At 46.2% G+C, this 20,774-nt stretch overlaps 1 protein-coding gene across 3 annotated transcripts in view; it reads right to left on the reverse strand.

The window, feature by feature from the left end:
- Positions 1-19,513: 19,513 nt before the first annotated feature.
- The window catches only part of LOC142486527 (uncharacterized), a 67,257-nt gene continuing 65,996 nt past the window's right edge, over positions 19,514-20,774 (reverse strand). For all 3 annotated transcript variants that reach the window (XM_075585107.1, XM_075585106.1, XM_075585105.1), the window contains one exon: positions 19,514-20,117. In XM_075585107.1, coding sequence (XP_075441222.1) covers positions 20,061-20,117 — 57 coding nt within the window. In that variant the 3' untranslated portion in view covers positions 19,514-20,060. The remainder of the gene's footprint in view (positions 20,118-20,774) is intronic.

Consider the following 20,774-nt stretch of genomic DNA (forward strand, 5'->3'; position numbering starts at 1 on the left):
AGCAGCGGTGCACACTCGTTCCGCTAGACAGACCTAGAGCAAACTGGAGGCTAAATGAGATCCTCTTGAAAATACCAGACCTGGAGAAAGAGATAGAGGGTAATATCAAGGAATATTTCGAGGGGAGTGTGGCGTCGCACTCCACGCTGTGGGAGGCCCATAAGGCAACCCTCAGTGGTATATTAATGAATTTGGCCGCCAAACGTAAAAGGGAGCGTGAAAAAAAGATTAAGGACCTAGAAGTACAACTAGCGGAGCTCTTTACTCTGCATAAAACAAACAAACAGAACCACACGCTGAAACAGCTAGTAGACACCAAAACAAAACTCAATCTCCTCCTCTCCTCCCAGGCTAAGAAGGAAATGGCACGGTCTAGGCGGAAATTTTATGAAAAGGCTAACAAACCTGATACCCTACTTGCCAATAAGCTAAAAAATAAGCTTCCAAATTACCACATTCACGCTATTCGGAATCAAAAGGGCGACCTCACCTCCATACCTGGGAAAATAGTAGAGGAATTAAAAATTTATTACGAAAGACTCTATAATGGAGATAAGGTCATCCATAACACTAAAACAGGGGATTTATTGAACTCCTTCCTGAAAGAGGCAAAATTACCTACCTTGGGAAGGGCCGAGAGAGAAGCGCTACAAGCTGACTTCACACTTGAAGAGCTATCGGAAGTCATCAAAGCATTAAAACCGGCCAAAGCGCCGGGACCAGATGGCTTCTCTAATTTATATTACAAGAAGTACGCCAAAACGTTAGCCCCACATATGCTAAAACTATTTAATGGCATTCTAGAAGGGGCCTCCTTCCCAGCTCAGATGCTCCAAGCATCAATCTCTGTGATCCACAAACCTGGAAAGGACCCGGCAGACTGCAAGAGCTACCGGCCGATCTCCCTGATTAATTCAGACATAAAAATATACTCTAAACTTATAGCGAACAGGGTGGGTAGTGTTCTTCCCAGGTTAATCCATGCAGATCAGGTGGGGTTTATCGGAGGTAGACAAGAGGCAGACAACACCAGGAGAATCATAAATCTGATTGATCTGGCCCAAAAGAAAAACATACAATCCATGGTGCTTAGTCTCGACGCTGAGAAAGCCTTTGATAGGATAGATTGGTCCTACCCAACAGAAACATTAGGAGCGTTTGGCTTTGGGGGATGTCTCCTGAGAGCCATCCTGGCACTGTATGAGGGTTCAACGGCGAGGGTGCGGCACCAGGGCTTCTCCTCTGATCAATTTCACATAAGAAGCGGGACGAGACAGGGGTGCCCGCTGTCGCCGTTGCTGTTTGCCCTTTGTATAGAACCATTAGCGGCACACATCCGAAACAACCCAGATATTACAGGGATATCCATTAGAGATCAGGAGCACAAAGCAGCATTATATGCGGATGATGTCATCCTAACATTATCCAAACCTCTCACGTCCCTTCCCAACTTGTTCGGAATCCTGAGAAAATTCAACCAAATTTCGGGCTTTAAGATCAATCAGTCCAAATCCGAAGCCCTCAACATAAACCTACCCAAAAATGAAGAAAAACTGATTGAAATCAACTTTAATTTTAAATGGCAAACCTCCGCTATCAAATATTTAGGGGTATACCTCACAAGGGATTACAAAACGTTATACAAAGCAAACTTTCCGAGGTTGATTAAGGCATTGGGGGAAGATCTCAGAATATGGATGAAAGGGGGCATCTCTTGGATTGGTAGGATACACAGCGTGAAGATGAACCTCCTCCCAAAGATGCTATATCTTTTCCAGAGTTTGCCCATCCCTGTAATATATTCAGACATCCTCTCCCTACAGTCACTAATCATGAAATTTATTTGGAATAAGAAAAACCCAAGAATTGCAAAGGGTATTCTAAAAAGACCCACGGTACGAGGAGGATTGGCGGTACCTTGTTTGCTAGCTTACACTACCGACCAACTTTATTCTTACTTGGCTAGCTCCGCGAATTTCGGAGTATCCCGGTTATCTGCGGTTTTGTGTCGTTTTCTCCCGGGGTATATAGCGTTATATCGCGCCCGTGATTTAAGCATTTTATTCCCGCTGGCTGCAATACTGCAATGCCGTGTAAAAACGCATGGGGGCATTTGCGAGCTGTTGTCTTTGAAGCCGAGAATATAATGAATTGTAATGCAGTATATACTGTATAAATACAGTATATACTGTATAACAACAACCCCTATAACCCCTAACATATACATACAGTACTGTATATGCACATCAATGATACTATAGGCCGTCCCCTGGCGAGATGTGTTTGCAGCAGAGAGAGAACTGCTGCTCTCTCTGCGCAAATATCGGCACATTAAAAATTATTTAAAATACATTTTTATTCATAGTGTAGATGTGCAGGGGGTCTCCGGAGCTGAACCGCGTTGGTTTCAGGTCCGGGGACCCCCTGCTCCCCGAGATACAGGCCCCTTTATGAGGTGCTGGTATCCCTCGGCATTTAAAGGTCCCGATCACGTGACCGCGGCATGTACACAAAGCAGAGGGATACCGGCACCCCCTAAAGGGGCCTGTATCTCGGGGAGCAGGGGGTCCCCAGACCTAAAACCAAAACGTTTCTGCTCCGGAGACCCTCTGCACATGTACAGTATAAATAAAACACATATATAAATAAACACTCGTTCCTTACCTTAGCGGCTATGTGCTATGGTAACGAAGCAGCATTTCTGTATTTTAATAATATTGTACATTGAGCAGGGGGTTCCCTGAGCCAGAAATTAATGCTCAGGGGACCCCCTGCTCCTGCACAATATTATTAAAATACAGAAATGCTGCTTCGTTACCATAGCTGATAGCCGCTAAGGCAATGAAGGGGTTAACCCACCGTGCCCGGTTTATTGTGGGTAGCGAGGGTGGGTGAAGGGGGTATTTGGCCCTTGGTGTGAGTTTAGGACTTGCGGGGGGGTTGCGGGTGCACTTAACCCCTTCACGACCGTAGCAGTTAATACCGCTACGGTCATGAAGGGGTTAACCCCTCCCGCTACCCCCCCGTAAGCCCTAAACAACCACCATTGGGGCTAATACCCCCTTCACCCACCCCCACTAACCACAATAAAAAAAAACTCACACACAGCAGCAGCACAAAAAATAAATAAATAAATCTAAATAAATAAATAAATCAATATAAATAAATACATTTAAAATACATTTTTATTCATAGTGTAGATGTGCAGGGGGTCTCCGGAGCTGAACCGCGTTGGTTTCAGGTCCGGGGACCCCCTGCTCCCCGAGATACAGGCCCCTTTATGAGGTGCCGGTATCCCTCTGCATTTAAAGGTCCCGATCACGTGACCGTGGAATGTAAACAAAGCAGAGGGATACCGGCACCCCCTAAAGGGGCCTGTATCTCGGGGAGCAGGGGGTCCCCGGAGCTAAAACCACAGCGGTTCAGCTCCGGAGACCCTCTGCACATCTACAGTATAAATAAAACACACACATCAATAAAGAATCGTTCTTTACCTTTGCGGCTATGTGCTATGGTAATGAAGCAGCATTTCTGTATTTTTAATAATATTGTACAGTGAGCAGGGGGTTCCCTGAGCCAGAAATTAATGCTCAGGGGACCCCCTGCTCCTGCACAATATTATTAAAAATACAGAAATGCTGCTTCATTACCATAGCTGATAGCCGCTAAGGCAATGAAGGGTTAAGGCAGAATAAACAATAAATACATTAAATACATATTTTTTTTTTTTTTTTTTTCAACTTATTCTTTATTTGTTTTTTTGTTTTGTTAAGAAAAATGGGGAGTGGGATACAAAACACAAAAAGGGGAACATGTTACTTGTAAATCACATACAGTTGTATCAAGTGAATAACACATTCAATGGGGAGACAATAATGACATCACTGTTATTACAGCGTTTAAAGTAGTGAATACAGAAAATTAACTCAAAAGACTTAAAAGGGAAAAAAGAAAAAGAAGGAAATGTCATTGCTTTTAGAATATTCATTTCTTTTGTTGTCATACCGGCTTAACCTCCATGCATTTATAGAGTATCCGAATCTGGATACTGGATACCCTCCAGGCTCACCTCTGCATTTTATACAATTAAATACATATTTTTAATGTGTGTGTTAAACCTCCCTGCCTTGACTGTAACCTGTGTAAGACCCCCTCCCCCTATTGTGTGTGTTAAACTTCCCTGCATTGACTAATCTATGTAAAACCCCCTCCCCCTATTGTGTGTGTTAAACTTCCCTGCCTTGACTGTAATCTATGTAAAAAAAACCTCCCCCTATTGTGTCTGCTAAGATTCCCTGCTTTGACTAATCTGTGTAAGCCCCCCTCCCCCTATTGTGTCGGTTAAATCTCCCTGCCTGTGTTTCTGAGTGCAGTGTACTGTATGTAAATGTGGGGAGGGGGATCCCGTGTAAATAACCACACCCACACCCACTACCCACTACCAACAATAAAAAAAATCACACACAGCAGCACAAAAAATAAATAAATAAATCTAAATAAATAAATAAATGAATATAAATAAATACATTTAAAATACATTTTTATTCATAGTGTAGATGTGCAGGGCGTCTCCGGAGCTGAACCGCGTTGGTTTTAGGTCTGGGGACCCCCTGCTTCCCGAGATAAAGGCCCCTTTAGGGGGTGCCGGTATCCCTCTGCTTGGTTTACAGGCCGCGGTCACGTGATCGGGACCTTTAAATGCAGAGGGATACCGGCACCTCATAAAGGGGCCTGTATCTCGGGGAGCAGGGGGTCCCCAGACCTAAAACCAAAGTGGTTCAGCTCCGGAGACCCCCTGCACATCTACACTATGAATAAAAATGTATTTTAAATGTATTTATTTATATTCATTTATTTATTTAGATTTATTTATTTATTTTTTGGGCGGCTGCTGTGTGTGAGTTTTTTTTATTGTGGGTAGCGGGAGTGGGTGAAGGGGGTATTAGCCCCAACGGTGGTTGTTTAGGGCTTGCGGGGGGTAGCGGGAGGGGTTAACCCCTTCATGACCGTAGCGATATTAACTGCTACGGCCGTGAAGGGGTTAAGTGCACCCGCAACCCCCCCGCAAGTCCTAAACTCACACCAAGGGCCAAATACCCCCTTCACCCACCCCCGCTACCCACAATAAAGCGGGCACGGTGGGTTAACCCCTTCATTGCCTTAGCGGCTATCAGCTATGGTAATGAAGCAGCATTTCTGTATTTTAATAATATTGTGCAGGAGCAGGGGGTCCCCTGAGCATTAATTTCTGGCTCAGGGAACCCCCTGCTCAATGTACAATATTATTAAAATACAGAAATGCTGCTTCGTTACCATAGCACATAGCCGCTAAGGTAAGGAACGAGTGTTTATTTATATATGTGTTTTATTTATACTGTACATGTGCAGAGGGTCTCCGGAGCAGAAACGTTTTGGTTTTAGGTCTGGGGACCCCCTGCTCCCCGAGATACAGGCCCCTTTAGGGGGTGCCGGTATCCCTCTGCTTTGTTTACATGTTGCGGTCACGTGATCGGGACCTTTAAATGCAGAGGGATACCGGCACCTCATAAAGGGGCCTGTATCTCGGGGAGCAGGGGGTCCCCGGACCTGAAACCAACGCGGTTCAGCTCCGGAGACCCCCTGCACATCTACACTATGAATAAAAATGTATTTTTAATAATTTTTAATGTGCCGATGTTTGCGCAGAGAGAGCAGCGGTTCTTTCTCTGCTGCAAACACATCTCGCCAGGGGACGGCCTATAGTATCATTGATGTGCATATACAGTACTGTATGTGTATGTTAGGGGTTATAGGGGTTGTTGTTATACAGTATATACTGTATTTATACAGTATATACTGCATTACAATTCATTATATTCTCGGCTTCAAAGACAACAGCTCGCAAATGCCCCCATGCGTTTTTACACGGCATTGCAGTATTGCAGCCAGCGGGAATAAAATGCTTATACAGTGCATATACAGTACTGTATGTGTATGTTAGGGGTTATAGGGGTTGTTGTTATACAGTATATATATATATATATAAATATATATATATATATACTGCATTACAATTCATGAATTTATGCCATCTGGCGGACACGCGAAGCATTGCAGCCTAGTAAATCCTGAACCATTATCAATTAACACATCAACCGCGCGTCAGCCGGGCATGCGCCTGGCTGGGAAGGCAAAAGGAGCCCGGCATGCTCCAGGTGAACAGCGTGGCATGCCAGGAACATGCCAGGTACAAGCCGGTGATTAGTAAGAATAAAAGCTGCCGCAGCAGTACTATAAAGCGGTCCAATTGGCTCAAATTCTCCAGTAGCACACGGACCCAAGCTTACGGAGATGGGTGGAGCTGGAGAAAACATGTTGTGCACCGATTGAACTCCAAAACCTGATCTGGCTACCCAAAAACGGGGTAAGCAAGATAGGAATACCGCTCCAGACCATTGCCAGCTCACTACGAGTTTGGGAGGCCACTAAAGTTAGCTGTAACTTGACCACTAAAGCATCACTCATGACGCCAATCACAGGTAACCCAGATTTCGCTCCAGGGATGAATAGTAATAACCTATTAATTTGGACACAGTCGGGGATTACCAGCCTCAAAGATCTGGAGGGTAGGAAATATATACAAACTTTTGAGCAAATTAGGGCCTCAAAGCCTATCCCAAATAAAGAATTCTTTAGATACCTCCAGATCAGAGACTTCTATAACAAAACACCGATCAGGCCAGCGAGAACAAATTTTGAGCAGCTGTGTTTCAGAGGTAAGGACACGAGGGGACTCACATCTCGAATGTACAGGGAAGTGATCTGTCCAGAAACGGCTAGTGAGAACAGACTGAGTTACATCAGACAGTGGGAGACAGACCTAGGGGAAATGTTAGAAGATGAAGACTGGGATAGGATTATCCAAGCAGCAACGAAAAGCTCAATCTGCACCACACTAAAGGAGAACGCATATAAGGTCCTCATGCAGTGGTATTACACCCCAGCTCGATTGGCTAAATTTGTTAGGGGCTACTCTCCGCTTTGCCCAAAGCAATGTGGGGAGGTGGCAGATTTGCGACACATGCTGTGGTCTTGCCCAAAGGTGGTCCCGATTTGGGAACAGATTAGAGATTGGTTACAGCGGATTCTCGGTTGGAAGATCCCCCTGGACCCATGGGTGTTCCTCTTGGGCAGGCGGATCCAGGGTCTGTCAAATGCGACGCATAAATTGATTGCGCATTTTGCAACCGCCACAAGATGCGAGATCGCAGCATTATGGAAGCAATAAGAAGTTCCAATTATCCCCAAGATCAGAAACAGAATTTGGCACGTTTGTCGGATGGAACAGTTAACAAGTCTAGTTAATGACACCGGCACAAATTTCCTAAAAGTCTGGGCGCCGTGGTTGGCACAGACAGATATCCATGGGGTAGATGCCACAGCAATCTTTCTTTGATAGCTCTAGATGCGTTCTCCTTTGGGGGGTCAGGGACCTGACAACACTTAGAGACGTACAGGTAGTTGACAGCCCCAACTAAAGACAGCCCCCCAGCTACAATGAATGTCTCGAGCGAGCCGAGGAGGAAGCAAAGACTGCAAGGCTGCAGGACGGTTGGAGGTTCCTTGGGCACAGGCGATCACGGCGATCCGGAGCCACTCGGTCCACCCCACCTCCCTTCCCCCCCTCTCTGCCCCTCCCCCTCCCCCCTGTCCGTTGTCTGGTTCGTCTGGTCTGTCTTGGTACTGTACGTGGTAGTAACTTGTATATGTGTAGTTGACATGTTTGTCAGAGCAAAAAGATTGGATATTGTATGCAATGGGCTGTGATACAGTGTACGAATCTGTTTCTCCAAAAAAAAATTTGAAGATGAAAAAACACCACTAATTACCCCCCAGTATTCACATGATTGTCAGCAGACTTGATCCTCCATGCAATGTGTGCTCCGGTCCGGTCACGCTGACGTCATCACTTGGTTCCCTCACGTCGACATCATCAGCAGGTCCCTCTGCGCGGTGTGTTCCGGCAGCCTGAACAGGCATAGAGTCTTGTTGACGTGCTCCCTCTGTTCCTCCTCTGAGAATTTGTCCCACGTAGTCTTGCGATATTTCGGGAATATGGTGATGTCAAGTGGCTCAGTGAGTAAAGACACTGACTGACACTGAGATTGCTGCAGGGGAGCCTGGTTCAATTCCTGGTGTCGGCTCCTTGTGACCTTGGGCAAGTCACTTTATCTCCCTGTGCCTCAGGCACCAAAAACATAGATTGTAAGCTCTACGGGGCAGGGACCTGTGCCTGCAAAATGTCTCTGTAAAGCGCTACGTACAATTAGCAGCGCTATACAAGAACATGCTATTATTATTATTATTATTATCAGTGACAGGCATGAAACTTCTCTATCTCCCTAGCTGGTGATGCCGTTTCTTCACACATGCGCAGTGCATCCGCATTTCTGTGAGGCTTTGATACCAGGGGGAAAAGAGCTTATTCTAGCGCGTGGATAAAACTCCAGATCTGGGTGGAATAATGAAGAAAGGAGAGAGTTTATTCAATGTGAATACATCAATAAAGTGCCACTATACCCTAAAATAAAAGATTTAAAATATGGATTCTTTCTTTCTTGATTTTTGGTTGTTCAAGAACAGCAGCAACAGCAAAAGTAAGTATATACTGTAGAAGAGAAAATTCACATTAGATCTTAGCGACTATTGAGAAAACAATTAAGGGACAAATAGTCATTAAGTCCCCTGGGGGAGACTATGTCAAGTTTGTACGTCCAGAAAGCTTCTCTCTGAAGTAATGCTATGTCCCTCTCTGAACCTGGGGTAGATGTAACTATTGATTCTATCCCCATTATCTTCATAGAAGCTACTGTATGTTTATGATCTGTACAATGTGTAATCAATACAGTCTCTTCCTCCTTACTGTTAATTTTACTGCGATGCTCTATGAACCTTGTTTTAAGCATACGGCTCGTTTTTCCTACACAAAGCAACCCACATGGACACTTAATGACGTAAATGATATTCGTAGAAACACATGTAATTCTACTATGAATTTTGTATTTTTGGCCACTACGTGGGTGACAAAAAGTATCTGCTGTGGTAAGACTATTGCAGACTGAGCATCCAAAGCACTTATAACATCCTGGTTTTTGCACACTTAGAAAGTGTGGTGCTGCAAAATATTTATCATCACTTGCTCTAATGAGCGTGTCTTTTAAATAAAAACCACACAAACCATCTGATATTGATAAAGCACTAAGTAAGGAGGTTCAAGCGGTGAAACGTGATACAGGAACAGAAAGGATCAACATAGTCAGCAAGTATACTACAGCTAGTAAACAAATTAAAAATAGTATTTGTAAACACTGGAGGGTTCTTCAAACTGATGCCTTAATAGGCCCCTTATGCAGTGAGCCCCCACGATTTGCGTATCAGAGAGGGCAAAATTTAAAAGACATGCTCATTAGAGCAAGTGATGATAAATATTTTGCACTTTCTAAGTGTGCAAAAACCAGGATGTTGTAAGTGCTTTGGATGCTCAGTCGGCAATAGTCTTACCACAGGAGATACTTTTTGTCACCCACGTAGTGGCCAAAAATACAAAATTCATAGTAGAATGACATGTGTTTCTACGAATATCATTTACGTCATTAAGTGTCCATGTGGGTTGCTTTATGTAGGAAAAACGAGCCGTATGCTTAAGACAAGGTTCATAGAGCATCGCAGTAAAATTAACAGTAAGAAGGAAGAGACTGTATTGATTACACATTGTACAGATCATAAACATACAGTAGCTTCTATGAAGAGAATGGGGATAGAATCAGTTGTTACATCTACCCCAGGTTCAGAGAGGGACATAGCATTACTTCAGAGAGAAGCTTTCTGGACGTACACACTTGACACAGTCTCCCCCAGGGGACTTAATGACTATTTGTCCCTTAATTGTTTTCTCAATAGTCGCTAAGATCTAATGTGAATTTCTCTCCTACAGTATATACTTACTCTTGCTGCTGCTGCTGCTGCTCTTGAACAACCAAAAATCAAGAAAGAAAGAATCCATATTTTAAATCTTTTATTTTAGGGTATAGTGGCACTTTATTGATGTATTCACATTGAACAAACTCTCTCCTCTCTTCATTATTTCCACCCAGATCTGGAGTTTTATCCATGAGCTAGAATAAGCTCTTTTCCCCCTGGTATCAAAGCCTCACAGAAATGCGGATGCACTGCGCATGTGTGAAGAAACGGCATCACCAGCTAGGGAGATAGAGAAGTTTCATGCCTGTCACTGATGACATCACCATATTCCCGAAATATCGCGAGACTACGTGGGACAAATTCTCAGAGGAGGAACAGAGGGAGCACGTCAACTATGCCTGTTCAGGCTGCCGGAACGCACCACGCAGAGGGACCTGCTGATGACGTCAACGTTGATGACGTCAGCGCGACCGGACCGGAGCACACATTGCATGGAGGATCAAGTCTGCTGACAATCATGTGAATACTGGGGGGTAATTAGTGGTGTTTTAATTGTTTTCATCTGGGTGTGTGTGGCTATTTATACTGGACATTTTTGTAGTCTCTGCAAGCCAGTCACTTGATAAAGTCACCTAGGAGGGATGAAACGTTGTGTTTTTGTGCTGAATACATTTTTCTAAAGAAATCCGAAGTTGCCCTGGATCTTTCTACTTTCTCTCTCCTAAAACAACACATTTACCTGAGGTCAGTTTGTGTGGAGTGTATGCCCATTGAGGCTGCCCTCTCTGAACCTTCATTGGCCTCCTCTCTCTGCCGTCCTCCTTTTCCAACACTGCCTGGACACAATCTATTAGTTTCTACTTGCAATTAGCCATGAGGCAAAAAGAATTTAATTCTGTTTTTTAAGCGAGGGTCTAGAAATGTAGCCTGAAGGTATTCATCTCTCTCTTTATTACTGACAACACGAGGGTCATTTATCAGGCCTTCAAGCAATTTATCAACCATGGCCACCATTTTATCATCATCATTGCATTATTCTGCATATCAATGAATGTTTTCGAGGAAAAATAATAATCGCTGATTGTCCTATCTCATTCGGAGACTCAGGGCCTCATGCAGTAAGCGCCGATAAGCTGTTTATCGCCATTTTTTCGGCAAATTTGCCCTCCCGATTCAGTAAGCGCCGATAAGTGGGAATTATCGGCAATTTTTGTTGCCGATAAAAACTTATCGGCAGCCGGGTGCCGATAAGCCACTTATCGGCACTTTTTGAACTCGGCTGAATTCAAGTAGCCCCGATCAGCTTTTCGCTGCTGATCGGCACTCCAGAATGGAGAGTTTTTCGGCAATCCAGCCCGCCAACTAAAGTTGGCAAGTTGGTGGAGTAGAAGCATCGGCAAGGGCGACACTTAGAAAAAATCAGGCCTTTTTCCTGCATGGGAGTGATGCCGGGGGTCTCCGGAGCTGATACCCATTAATACCAGCACCGGAGACCCCCGGCATGCATCCGAGGCAGGAAAAATGCATGTACAGCCCACTTCATTACCTTAGCGGCTAACCGCTAAGGCAATGAAGGGGTTAACCCACCATGCCAGGTTTATTGTGGGTAGCGGGGGTGGGTGAAGGGGGTAATTGGCCCTTGTTTGTTTAGGGCTTGCGGGGCGGTTGCGGGTGCACTTAACCCCTTCACGACCATAGCAGTTAATACCGCTACGGTCATGAAGGGGTTAAGGCCTCCTGCTACCCACCCACAAGCCCTAAACAACCACCGTTGGGGCTAATACCCCCTTCACCCACACCCGCTACCCACAATAAAAAATAATCACACACAGCAGCCCCACACTAAGTAAATAAATAAATATATCTAAATAAATAAATGAATATAAATAAATATATATATATATATATATATATATATATATATATATATAACCCCAACAACCCCTATAACCTCTAACATACACATATATGCACATCAATGATACTATAGGCCGGCGGGGGCCCTCGGGTGTTACCCGCAGGCCTGCAGTACCAATTATGTGCCCCCCCCAAATTAATGTCAAAACACATACATACTTATAAAGAAATACCACCCCACCCCCCTTAACACATACAGTATAGTAATGGCCACAATTACTATTATCCACAAATGGATAATAGTGAATGTGCCCATTTTAAATACATAAACACCAATCAATACATTAAATACATATAGTACTCACCCATGTCCGGCTGCCACGATGAAGGCCATCCTCCTCTTCATCCTGCCCATGCCCCCTCCGCTGCTGCAAAACAGACACAAGAATGAAAACATCCAATGTAATGTCCCTTAACCCATTAATCACCATAGCGGTTATTAACCGCTACAGTCATTAAGGGGTTAACCCACCCTCACCCACCACTCGGGATGCTTACATACCCTCCCACACTAACCCCCCACCCCGTGAGGTCTAACCACCCTCACCCACTACCCACAAGGGAGGCCTACCCACATACCGTTGGGGAAAATACCCCTCCTCCACCCCCAGTACCCACAATAAAAACAATACACAGCCCCACAATAAGCATCATTCTATTTATTAAATACATTACCCACCCCCTGTGCCCCCCCATAAATACATGATTTATCCTTTTACAAACAGGGTTCATAACACAGCCCGACGCGAGTCCCCGGCGGGCTGGCGGGGCACCTGACAGACCTACAGGGTACCAGCAGCTCATTTCAAACAGGTTCTGGAGGCCTGTTGGTGGGTCCCGCCAAGCGCCATGGCCCCCAGGTGGTCTCCTTGGGTCACCGTGGGCCACAATTGGGTCCCCACGGTAGGCCCACGGATGTCTGGGAGCCCCGGGTCAGACTCACAGGTGTCTGCGGGGCCTCGGGTAGTTCCCACGGGGGTCTGGGGAACTCACGAGTGCTCCCTACGGGTTCGCGGTGCCCCCACGGATGTGGGACCACCGCTTCATCCCCGCACCTATGGGTCCGCAATGCCCCCACAGATGTGGGACCACCGCTTCATCCCCGCAGATGTGAGGCCAAAGCTTGCTTTGCTGTGTTTTAAATTAATTTGTCTGACCCGGGCCTCCCAGACATCCGCGGGCCTACTGTGGGGGACCCAAATTGTGGCCCACGGTGACCCAAGGAGACCACCTGGGGGCCATGGTGCTTGGCGGGACCCACCAACAGGCCTCCAGAACCTGTTTGAAATGGGCTGCTGGTACCCTGTAGGTCTGTCAGGTGCCTCGCCAGCCCGCCGGAGACTCGCATGGGGCTGTGTTATGAACCCTGTTTGTAAAAGGATAAATCATGTATTTATGGGGGGGCACAGGGGGTGGGTAATGTATTTAATAAATAGAATGATGCTTATTGTGGGGCTGTGTATTGTTTTTATTGTGGGTACTGGGGGTGGGGGGGGTATTTTCCCCAACGGTATGTGGGTAGGCGTCCCTTGTGGGTAGTGGGTGAGGGTGGTTAGGCCTCACGGGGTGGGGGTGTTAGTGTGGTAGGGTATGTAGGAGTCCCGAGTGGTGGGTGAGGGTGGGTTAACCCCTTAATGACTGTAGCGGTTAATAACCGCTATGGTGATTAAGGGGTTAGGGGACATTACATTGGATGTTTTCATTCTTGTGTCTGTTTTGCAGCAGCGGAGGGGGCATGGGCAGGATGAAGATGAGGATGGCCTTCATCGTGGCAGTCGGAAATGGGTGAGTGCTATATGTATTTATTGTTGTTTATGTATTTTAAATACACAGGGGGTGTATGTTGTTTATTGCTATGTTTATTTGGGGCAAATGTCCCCAATAAACATGCTATTCTGCCTTAACCCCCTTCATTGCCTTAGCGGCTATACGCTATGGTAATGAAGCAGCATTTATGTATTTTAATAATATTGTGCGGAAGCAGGTGGTCCTCTGAGCTGAACCGCATTGATTTGTGGCTCAGAGACCCCCTGCTTCCCGAGTTACATGCCCCGGTTTGGGGCATCGGTTACAGTGTCACCGCCATATTTATAGCGGACACGGCGCGAATGGGGTGCTATAAAGATGGCGGCGACACTGCCACCCGATGACACATACTGGGGCCTGTAACTCGGGAAGCAGGGGGTCCCTGGTCCACAAAGCAATGCGGTTCAGCTCAGGGTACCCCCTGCTCACAGTACACTATTATTAAAAATACAGTCATGCTGCTTCGTTACCGTAGCACATAGCCGCAAAGGTAAGGAATGATTGTTTATTTATATATGTGTTTTACTCATAGTGTAGATGTGCAGAGGGTCTCCGGAGCTGAACCGCTTTGGTTTTAGGTCCGGGGACCCCCTGCTTCCTGAGATACAGGCCCCTTTAGGGGGTGCCGGTATCCCTCTGCGTTATTTACATTCCGCGGTCACGTGATTGGGACCTTTAAATGCAGAGGGATACCGGCACCTCATAAAGGGGCCTGTATCTCAGGAAGCAGGGGGTCCCCGGACCTGAAACCAATGCGGTTCAGCTCCGGAGACCCCCTGCACATGTACACTATGAATAAAAGTTGTTTATAAATACTTTTATATTTTGCCGATGTTTGCGCTGAGAGAGCGGCTGGTCTCTCTCTGCTGCAAACACTTATCAGCAGAAACGGCCTATCGGCATGTTATCGGGAGCCAGGCTGTTTCGGCACAGGCTCATCGGCAGTTTTGCTTTCGCAGTGATTCGGCAGGGATCGGCATGGATTCGGCCCTTACTGAATACTGCGAGGGCAAATCGCCAAAATAAGGCCTATCGGCAACCCTTGGCGATTGCACTTTTTCGGCGCTTACTGCATAGAGCCCTCAGTCTCTTCTCTATAAATTACGTGTATATATCTATATATAGAAGCTATAGAGCGAGAGTAAACAATGACGACGATGAGAGAACGACCTGTTGAAAAACACTGCTCTACTGGTTGTGATAAATAGCTTGTATCTCTTTTGTCTGTATTGTTTCTGCAATGACTTGCATATGCATCAAAATGCAATAATGTACAAAATCACTTTTATTTATATAAAAAATACTTTTTATTCCAAAAACACAAAATATAAAAGCAACACAGGTGTATTTTGTATAAGGGGGGGGAAAAAGCATAGTGAGATTCCCAGAAAATCAGTTGTGATGAACAGGAGCAGCTATACTGTAGGTTGAAGGCAGTGATTTGATAATGCCATGAGTTGGCAGTGATGAGTGATCATTAATACTAAGAGCTATTATGGTATAAAACCCAAAAATGTCCTATTGGGCGGTATGTGCCATTTTCATCAGTAACACAAAGATGCTATATTTACATTTGAAACACAGATATTAATAATAAAAAAAAAACATATTAATCGTATAAGTAAAATATGAATAGCTTTTTTTATGGATTAATTAAAAAAAATTGGTATAGGAACAATAATATGCCTTGTGTGATGCATACTAAGTTGTGCTAAGTTCCTATGTATAATATGTTATTGCAGATCTGTAGCCAACATTCGTTGCAATATAAGGATCCAAAATGTCATCCTTCACATTAAGTACCTGAACTTATCACCCTATGCAAAGGGATTTTACATGTGAAATCAAAGTGATGGAAATATATGGCTACCGGAAAATGTACTTTGGATATCCCTTTGCCTTAATATAGGTGCTTATTTAATAGTATCCCAGTTGCAAAACTGGGGTAAACTTTGTACCAGATTTATCAAAGGAATCTAAACCATACTGAAAGCAATGGGATAATTGCTATGATAAATAATTTTTAAAAAAATCAGTAAACATGTCACTGTCATGAGGCGCATGCGCGAGACAGTGGAGTATGGGAGCTTAAGATTTGAGCTCCTGCCCGCCGGCGCAATTAATTAATTATATATCGGCGTTTCGGCTGAGAAACCTAGCGGCAAACGTGGCTCTGTGCAGGTGAACAGCGGGTGATGCCGCTACATACAAGAAGGGGAAGAAAAATCACATCAGTATCAAATTATTTACATAAATCCCCCACAGCAATGGCGACGAGCGGGAAGAGCAAGGACAACAGAAGCAAGGATAGACCCCCTCCTCCCCTGGCCGACGGAGATGTGGAAATAAATGCAGACACCAGAAGACCACCAACAGAGCACGGAGACCAGGAGTGGGCAATGGTCAAAGACATCAAAGAATTATGTGGTGAAATGAGGAGATTCTTTAAGTCTGAACTGTGGGCTCTGCGCAAGGACCTAGATGCTTTGGGGGAGCGGACCAACACACTAGAAACCAATTCAGATGACACGATTGTAACTCTTCAGCAGACTAAAGCTGAGGTAGCATCTTTATCTGCCCAAGTGAGGGAGTTGGGGGATAAGCTGGAAAACACAGACAATCGTGACAGAAGGAACAACCTTCGCATCAGGGGGGTACCAGAAGCAGTGTCAGATCCAGAGGATTTCGTCAAGCGCTGGACGGAACACCTAATGCCAGATAGTACTGAGCAAGATAGACACTTAGATAGGTGCCACAGGGCCCTCCGCTCTCGCCCTCAATCCGGGGACCCCCCAAGAGATATCATTGTCCGGTTTCATTATTACAGAATAAAGGAGACCATCTCCCAAATAACCAGAACCCAAAAGACAGTGGAATTCGATGAGATCCAATTTCAGGTCTTTCAGGATGTTGCCCCGTCCACACTGGCCAGGAGGAGAGGTTTGGGCCCGATTACAAAAATATTAAGGGACCATAGCCTGAAATACCGGTGGCTGTTCCCCTCTGCCTTGATGGTAATCAAAAATGGGAATGCACTTACCCTGCGCAGACCAGAAGATGGAGAGGCATTTCTCCGTAAGCTGGGGCAGCCCCCTAAGGGCTCCCTCCGCGGTTCCCCAGAGAAAAGTGAAGCTCCATCAAACTCTTGGAGCAGAACTGGATCCCCATCTGCTCCCTCCAACCCCAGGAAATAAACTGCTACGTTGAAGCCAGAGCACTAGCCTTCTGACCCGATAGGATGTTCCGGGGAGGTGGTACTTCCCCCTGCATGCTGGCCTGTTTAAAGGCGTCTTCCCTGCGGTCTCAAGTAGAATTCAGCTGGTCCTGGAGCGCCCTCTGGTGGTGGCCGCATCAATCTGCGTACTGATCTGCCTGCAAATATAGAACTGCAGCCATCTTCCCTCTGCTCTGAGCGGGAACCCTCAGAGAGAAGTGCGGGAACAGATACCACGCCTCCGATCGACACGTCATGCAGCCGTGATCTCTCTTGGTACCTCCCCTTCGGTGCCTCCTGATTACGTGGGTCGCGCTGGGCGGCCGTGGGGGAGGCGGAGATGGCTCTCGACAGGATTGACTGGCCATACCTAAAACGACGCACCAGTTTGGTGCTCTAGGAAGTAGTGACCATTCCTTCCTCTCTACACTTTATACCTAAAACGACGCTCGGGGTTTTTGGCTTTGGAGATCGGGTGAGTGGTGCGACTATGTCACTATACTCAGGCCCATCTGCTAGGGTCGTACATCAGGGCTTCCCATCCGTCCAATTCCAAATTAAAAGTGGCACGAGACAGGGGTGCCCGTTATCTCCCCTCCTGTTTGCCCTCTGTATCGAACCCCTAGCAGCTCAGATCCGTAGCTGTCCAGATATAGCAGGTATAGACGTACACTACCGACACACTTTATTGAAGTGTGGTCGGTACCGCAAGCCGGGAAATCTCCCGGCTTGCTAGTGGCCGCCCCTCGGCGTGCCGCGCGTCACGCGTCATTGGGAGCGTGCGCCCCCTGCACGCGTGTCCAGGGGCTCCCCGAGGGAGCCCTGGTGTCCCGCGATCGCGGGACAGCGGCAGGGGGTTCCGGGGGACCCGGCGGACCCGGCAGCGGTAGGGAGAGCGCCCCGATCGGAGGGCGCTCTTCCGCTGCTTCGGCGCGCGCCCGTCACACTCGGGCGCGCGCCAGGCTACTGCTGCGGCACAGAACGGGCAAATGCTCGAATAAACTGTGCCGCAGCAGTATGTTCGCAATCCCATAAGGCAGCCCTATATGCTGATGACATTCTACTATTGTTATCAAAACCCCTCACCTCTCTGCCAAATTTCTTTGACTTGCTAGATACATTTTCAAAAATATCTGGGTTCAAAATCAATCTAAATCTGAGGCACTTAACATCATGTCCCCCCTATGGGGGAATCCCAACTTTGCTCCGGGCATGTTGTATACACTACCGACACACTTTATTGCAGCACGGCTAGCACCGCAAGCCCCGAGGGAGCCCTGGTGTCCCATGATGTGGGGGACGGCGGCAGGGGGTTCCGGGGGACCCGGCGGACCCGGCAGCGGGAGGGAGAGCGCCCCGATCGGAGGGCGCTCTTCCGCTGCTTCGGCGCGCGCCCGGCACCCTCTGGCGCGCGCCAGGTTACTGCTGCGGCCGAGAACGGGCAAATGCTCGAATAAACTCGGCCGCAGCAGTAGTAACACCTCTATTCTGAAAGAACTTGGATATTTACGTATTAAAGACCTGGAGGGCAATAACAAAAAGATCAAATTATTCGACCAAATTAGATCCGGAAAAAACATCCCTCATTCTGAATTCTTTAAATACCTTCAGGTCAGAGCATTTTTTAATAAATTAGCCCCCTACCATGCGTTGACTAATTTTGAGAAGCTCTGTCTGGCAGAGTCATACACATCGGGACTCACATCGCAGCTGTACAGGGAAGTGGTCGGTTCGGGGGGTCCCCAGCAGGGACACCCAAGGTACAGGTCCCAATGGGAATCGGACCTTGGCGAGTCTCTCGAGGATGAAGACTGGAGTAAAATGTACCAGGCCACAGCTAAAAGTTAAATTTGCACCATTTTAAAGGAGAATGCATATAAAGTCCTAATGAGATGGTACCACACCCCACTAAAACGATCTAGGTATGTGCCGGGACTCTCCCCACTGTGCCCTCGATAGTGGGGAGAGTCGGCCGACCTGTTACATATGCTGTGGTCCTGCACACGGATCGCCCCACTATGGGAAGAAATTAGAGACTTGATACAGAGGATCTTGGGCCTCCCAATTCCCCCGGACCTGTGGCTGTTCTTACTGAATAGACCGCTGGCGAGTTTACCAAAAGCAAATAATAAACTAATCAGGCATTTTGCCCTAGCGACCCGATGCGAGATTGCAGCAGTATGGAAACTTAATGAGATTCCTTCAATCCCCAAAATTCGGAACATGATTTGGCATGTCTGCCAGATGGAGAAATTAACTAGTCTTGTTAATGACACTGGCATCAATTTTCTAAAAGTCTGGTTGCCTTGGCTGGCCCAGACAGACATCCCAGGGGTGGAGCGTGCCACGATCTGGCAATGATAGTTCTAGATACGTTCTTCTTTGACTGGTGCGACTAGATAAGGGAGTAACCCATACCCTTGCCAAGATTCTTCAGCATGGGGCTATATGGCCCATCTATATCTGCCGGCGGCGCGAGAGGAGAGACGATAGGAAGTAATGTGGGTTCTGGAGGATCTGCCGGGTGCAGCTCCCCTCCTGGGTCCCTATATCCCCAAGTCCAACCTTATTACCGATCCCCCTCCTTCCCCCACAGTCCCCGCCCCCTTACCCACTGTGTGTTATATTATGTTGGGTTATGTAAAGAAACAACTGTCTAGTTACATGTCGTCTTGTCATGTCCTGTCTCGTTTTATGTGGTTGAGTCCCATTACCATTCTCAACAGTTTTAGATATTATGGAGGATTTCAAGAGATATAAATATTATGCAAATGTTCATACTTTGTCATAAATGTATCAGAACTATTTTGAATAAAGTTTAAGCTGCAAAAAAAAAAAAACATGTCACTGTCATGAAGTAGCTTTAGTCCTAGTGAGACTTTACCTATCACACATATCACGGTCAATAGGACACTGGTCCTATGTAGCATATAACTGTCAATAGGTCTCTTTGCTCATATGCAATATATCACTGTGATAAGGTTTCTTTGTTCCTACGTTGGACTGACACTTTAATCCTTTATGTTGCCAGGTTCGGCAATATTAACACAACAAAGTGCTCCTCTTGGGATCTCAGAACGTCGGTCATGTCTGGTCTTGTGAATGTAAACACACTGATGTCCTTTCATTCTCTGTAGACGGGCTACGGCTGATAACTGTCCTCTTATGTTTCAATAATCTCCATCCTGATTGCTTCTCCTTCCATCTCAGTAGATGCCGGCTGCAGGTAAAAGCACAGACAATTTGCTATTAACACCGGTACGTAAAATTATTGCTTTCATTTGCAGTTCCTACTGGCAAAATAGATGGGGGTTGCAATGCAGATGGGCAGTATTGCAGCTTGAGCAAACATTAGAAATGTAGACATGAAAGCCTAACTTTAGGATGCACAACAACAAATATCATAGAAAGAAATCATAATACTGAATACCTTGTACCTAAATGCAGTCTAGAACATTTATAAAATGACAGTAAGATCTCAGGCCCTGACTTCAGGTAATGTGTGTACAATGCATTAGTGGTGAACCGAACTAGATATTTTTGAACCCAGCTGTAAAATGACAGTGATGCAATGGGAGGGTTTGGGCGGTGATAACTAGTTCATATTTGCATGACTGATGTAAGGGAAAATGCATTCGATCTTGGCATATGAGCGAATTCATTGTAGTTTGTGATACCTTTCAGGTACCAACATTAGAATTCTTCATAGATGAAATGATAGTGTACAGAGCTTTCTAAACCTCTTAGGCTGCTGCCCCAGTGTGTTCAACACGTGCGCTGTGCGTACAAGTACCGCCCCTCAATGGGGCTGGGTCCAGTACGTACCTTTGTGCGCATTTGGCAGCCGCGCTGTACTACCATTTTGTCAAATTGTGTT

Source organism: Ascaphus truei, unplaced genomic scaffold (genome assembly GCF_040206685.1).
Source record: "Ascaphus truei isolate aAscTru1 unplaced genomic scaffold, aAscTru1.hap1 HAP1_SCAFFOLD_932, whole genome shotgun sequence".
NCBI lineage: Eukaryota > Metazoa > Chordata > Amphibia > Anura > Ascaphidae > Ascaphus > Ascaphus truei.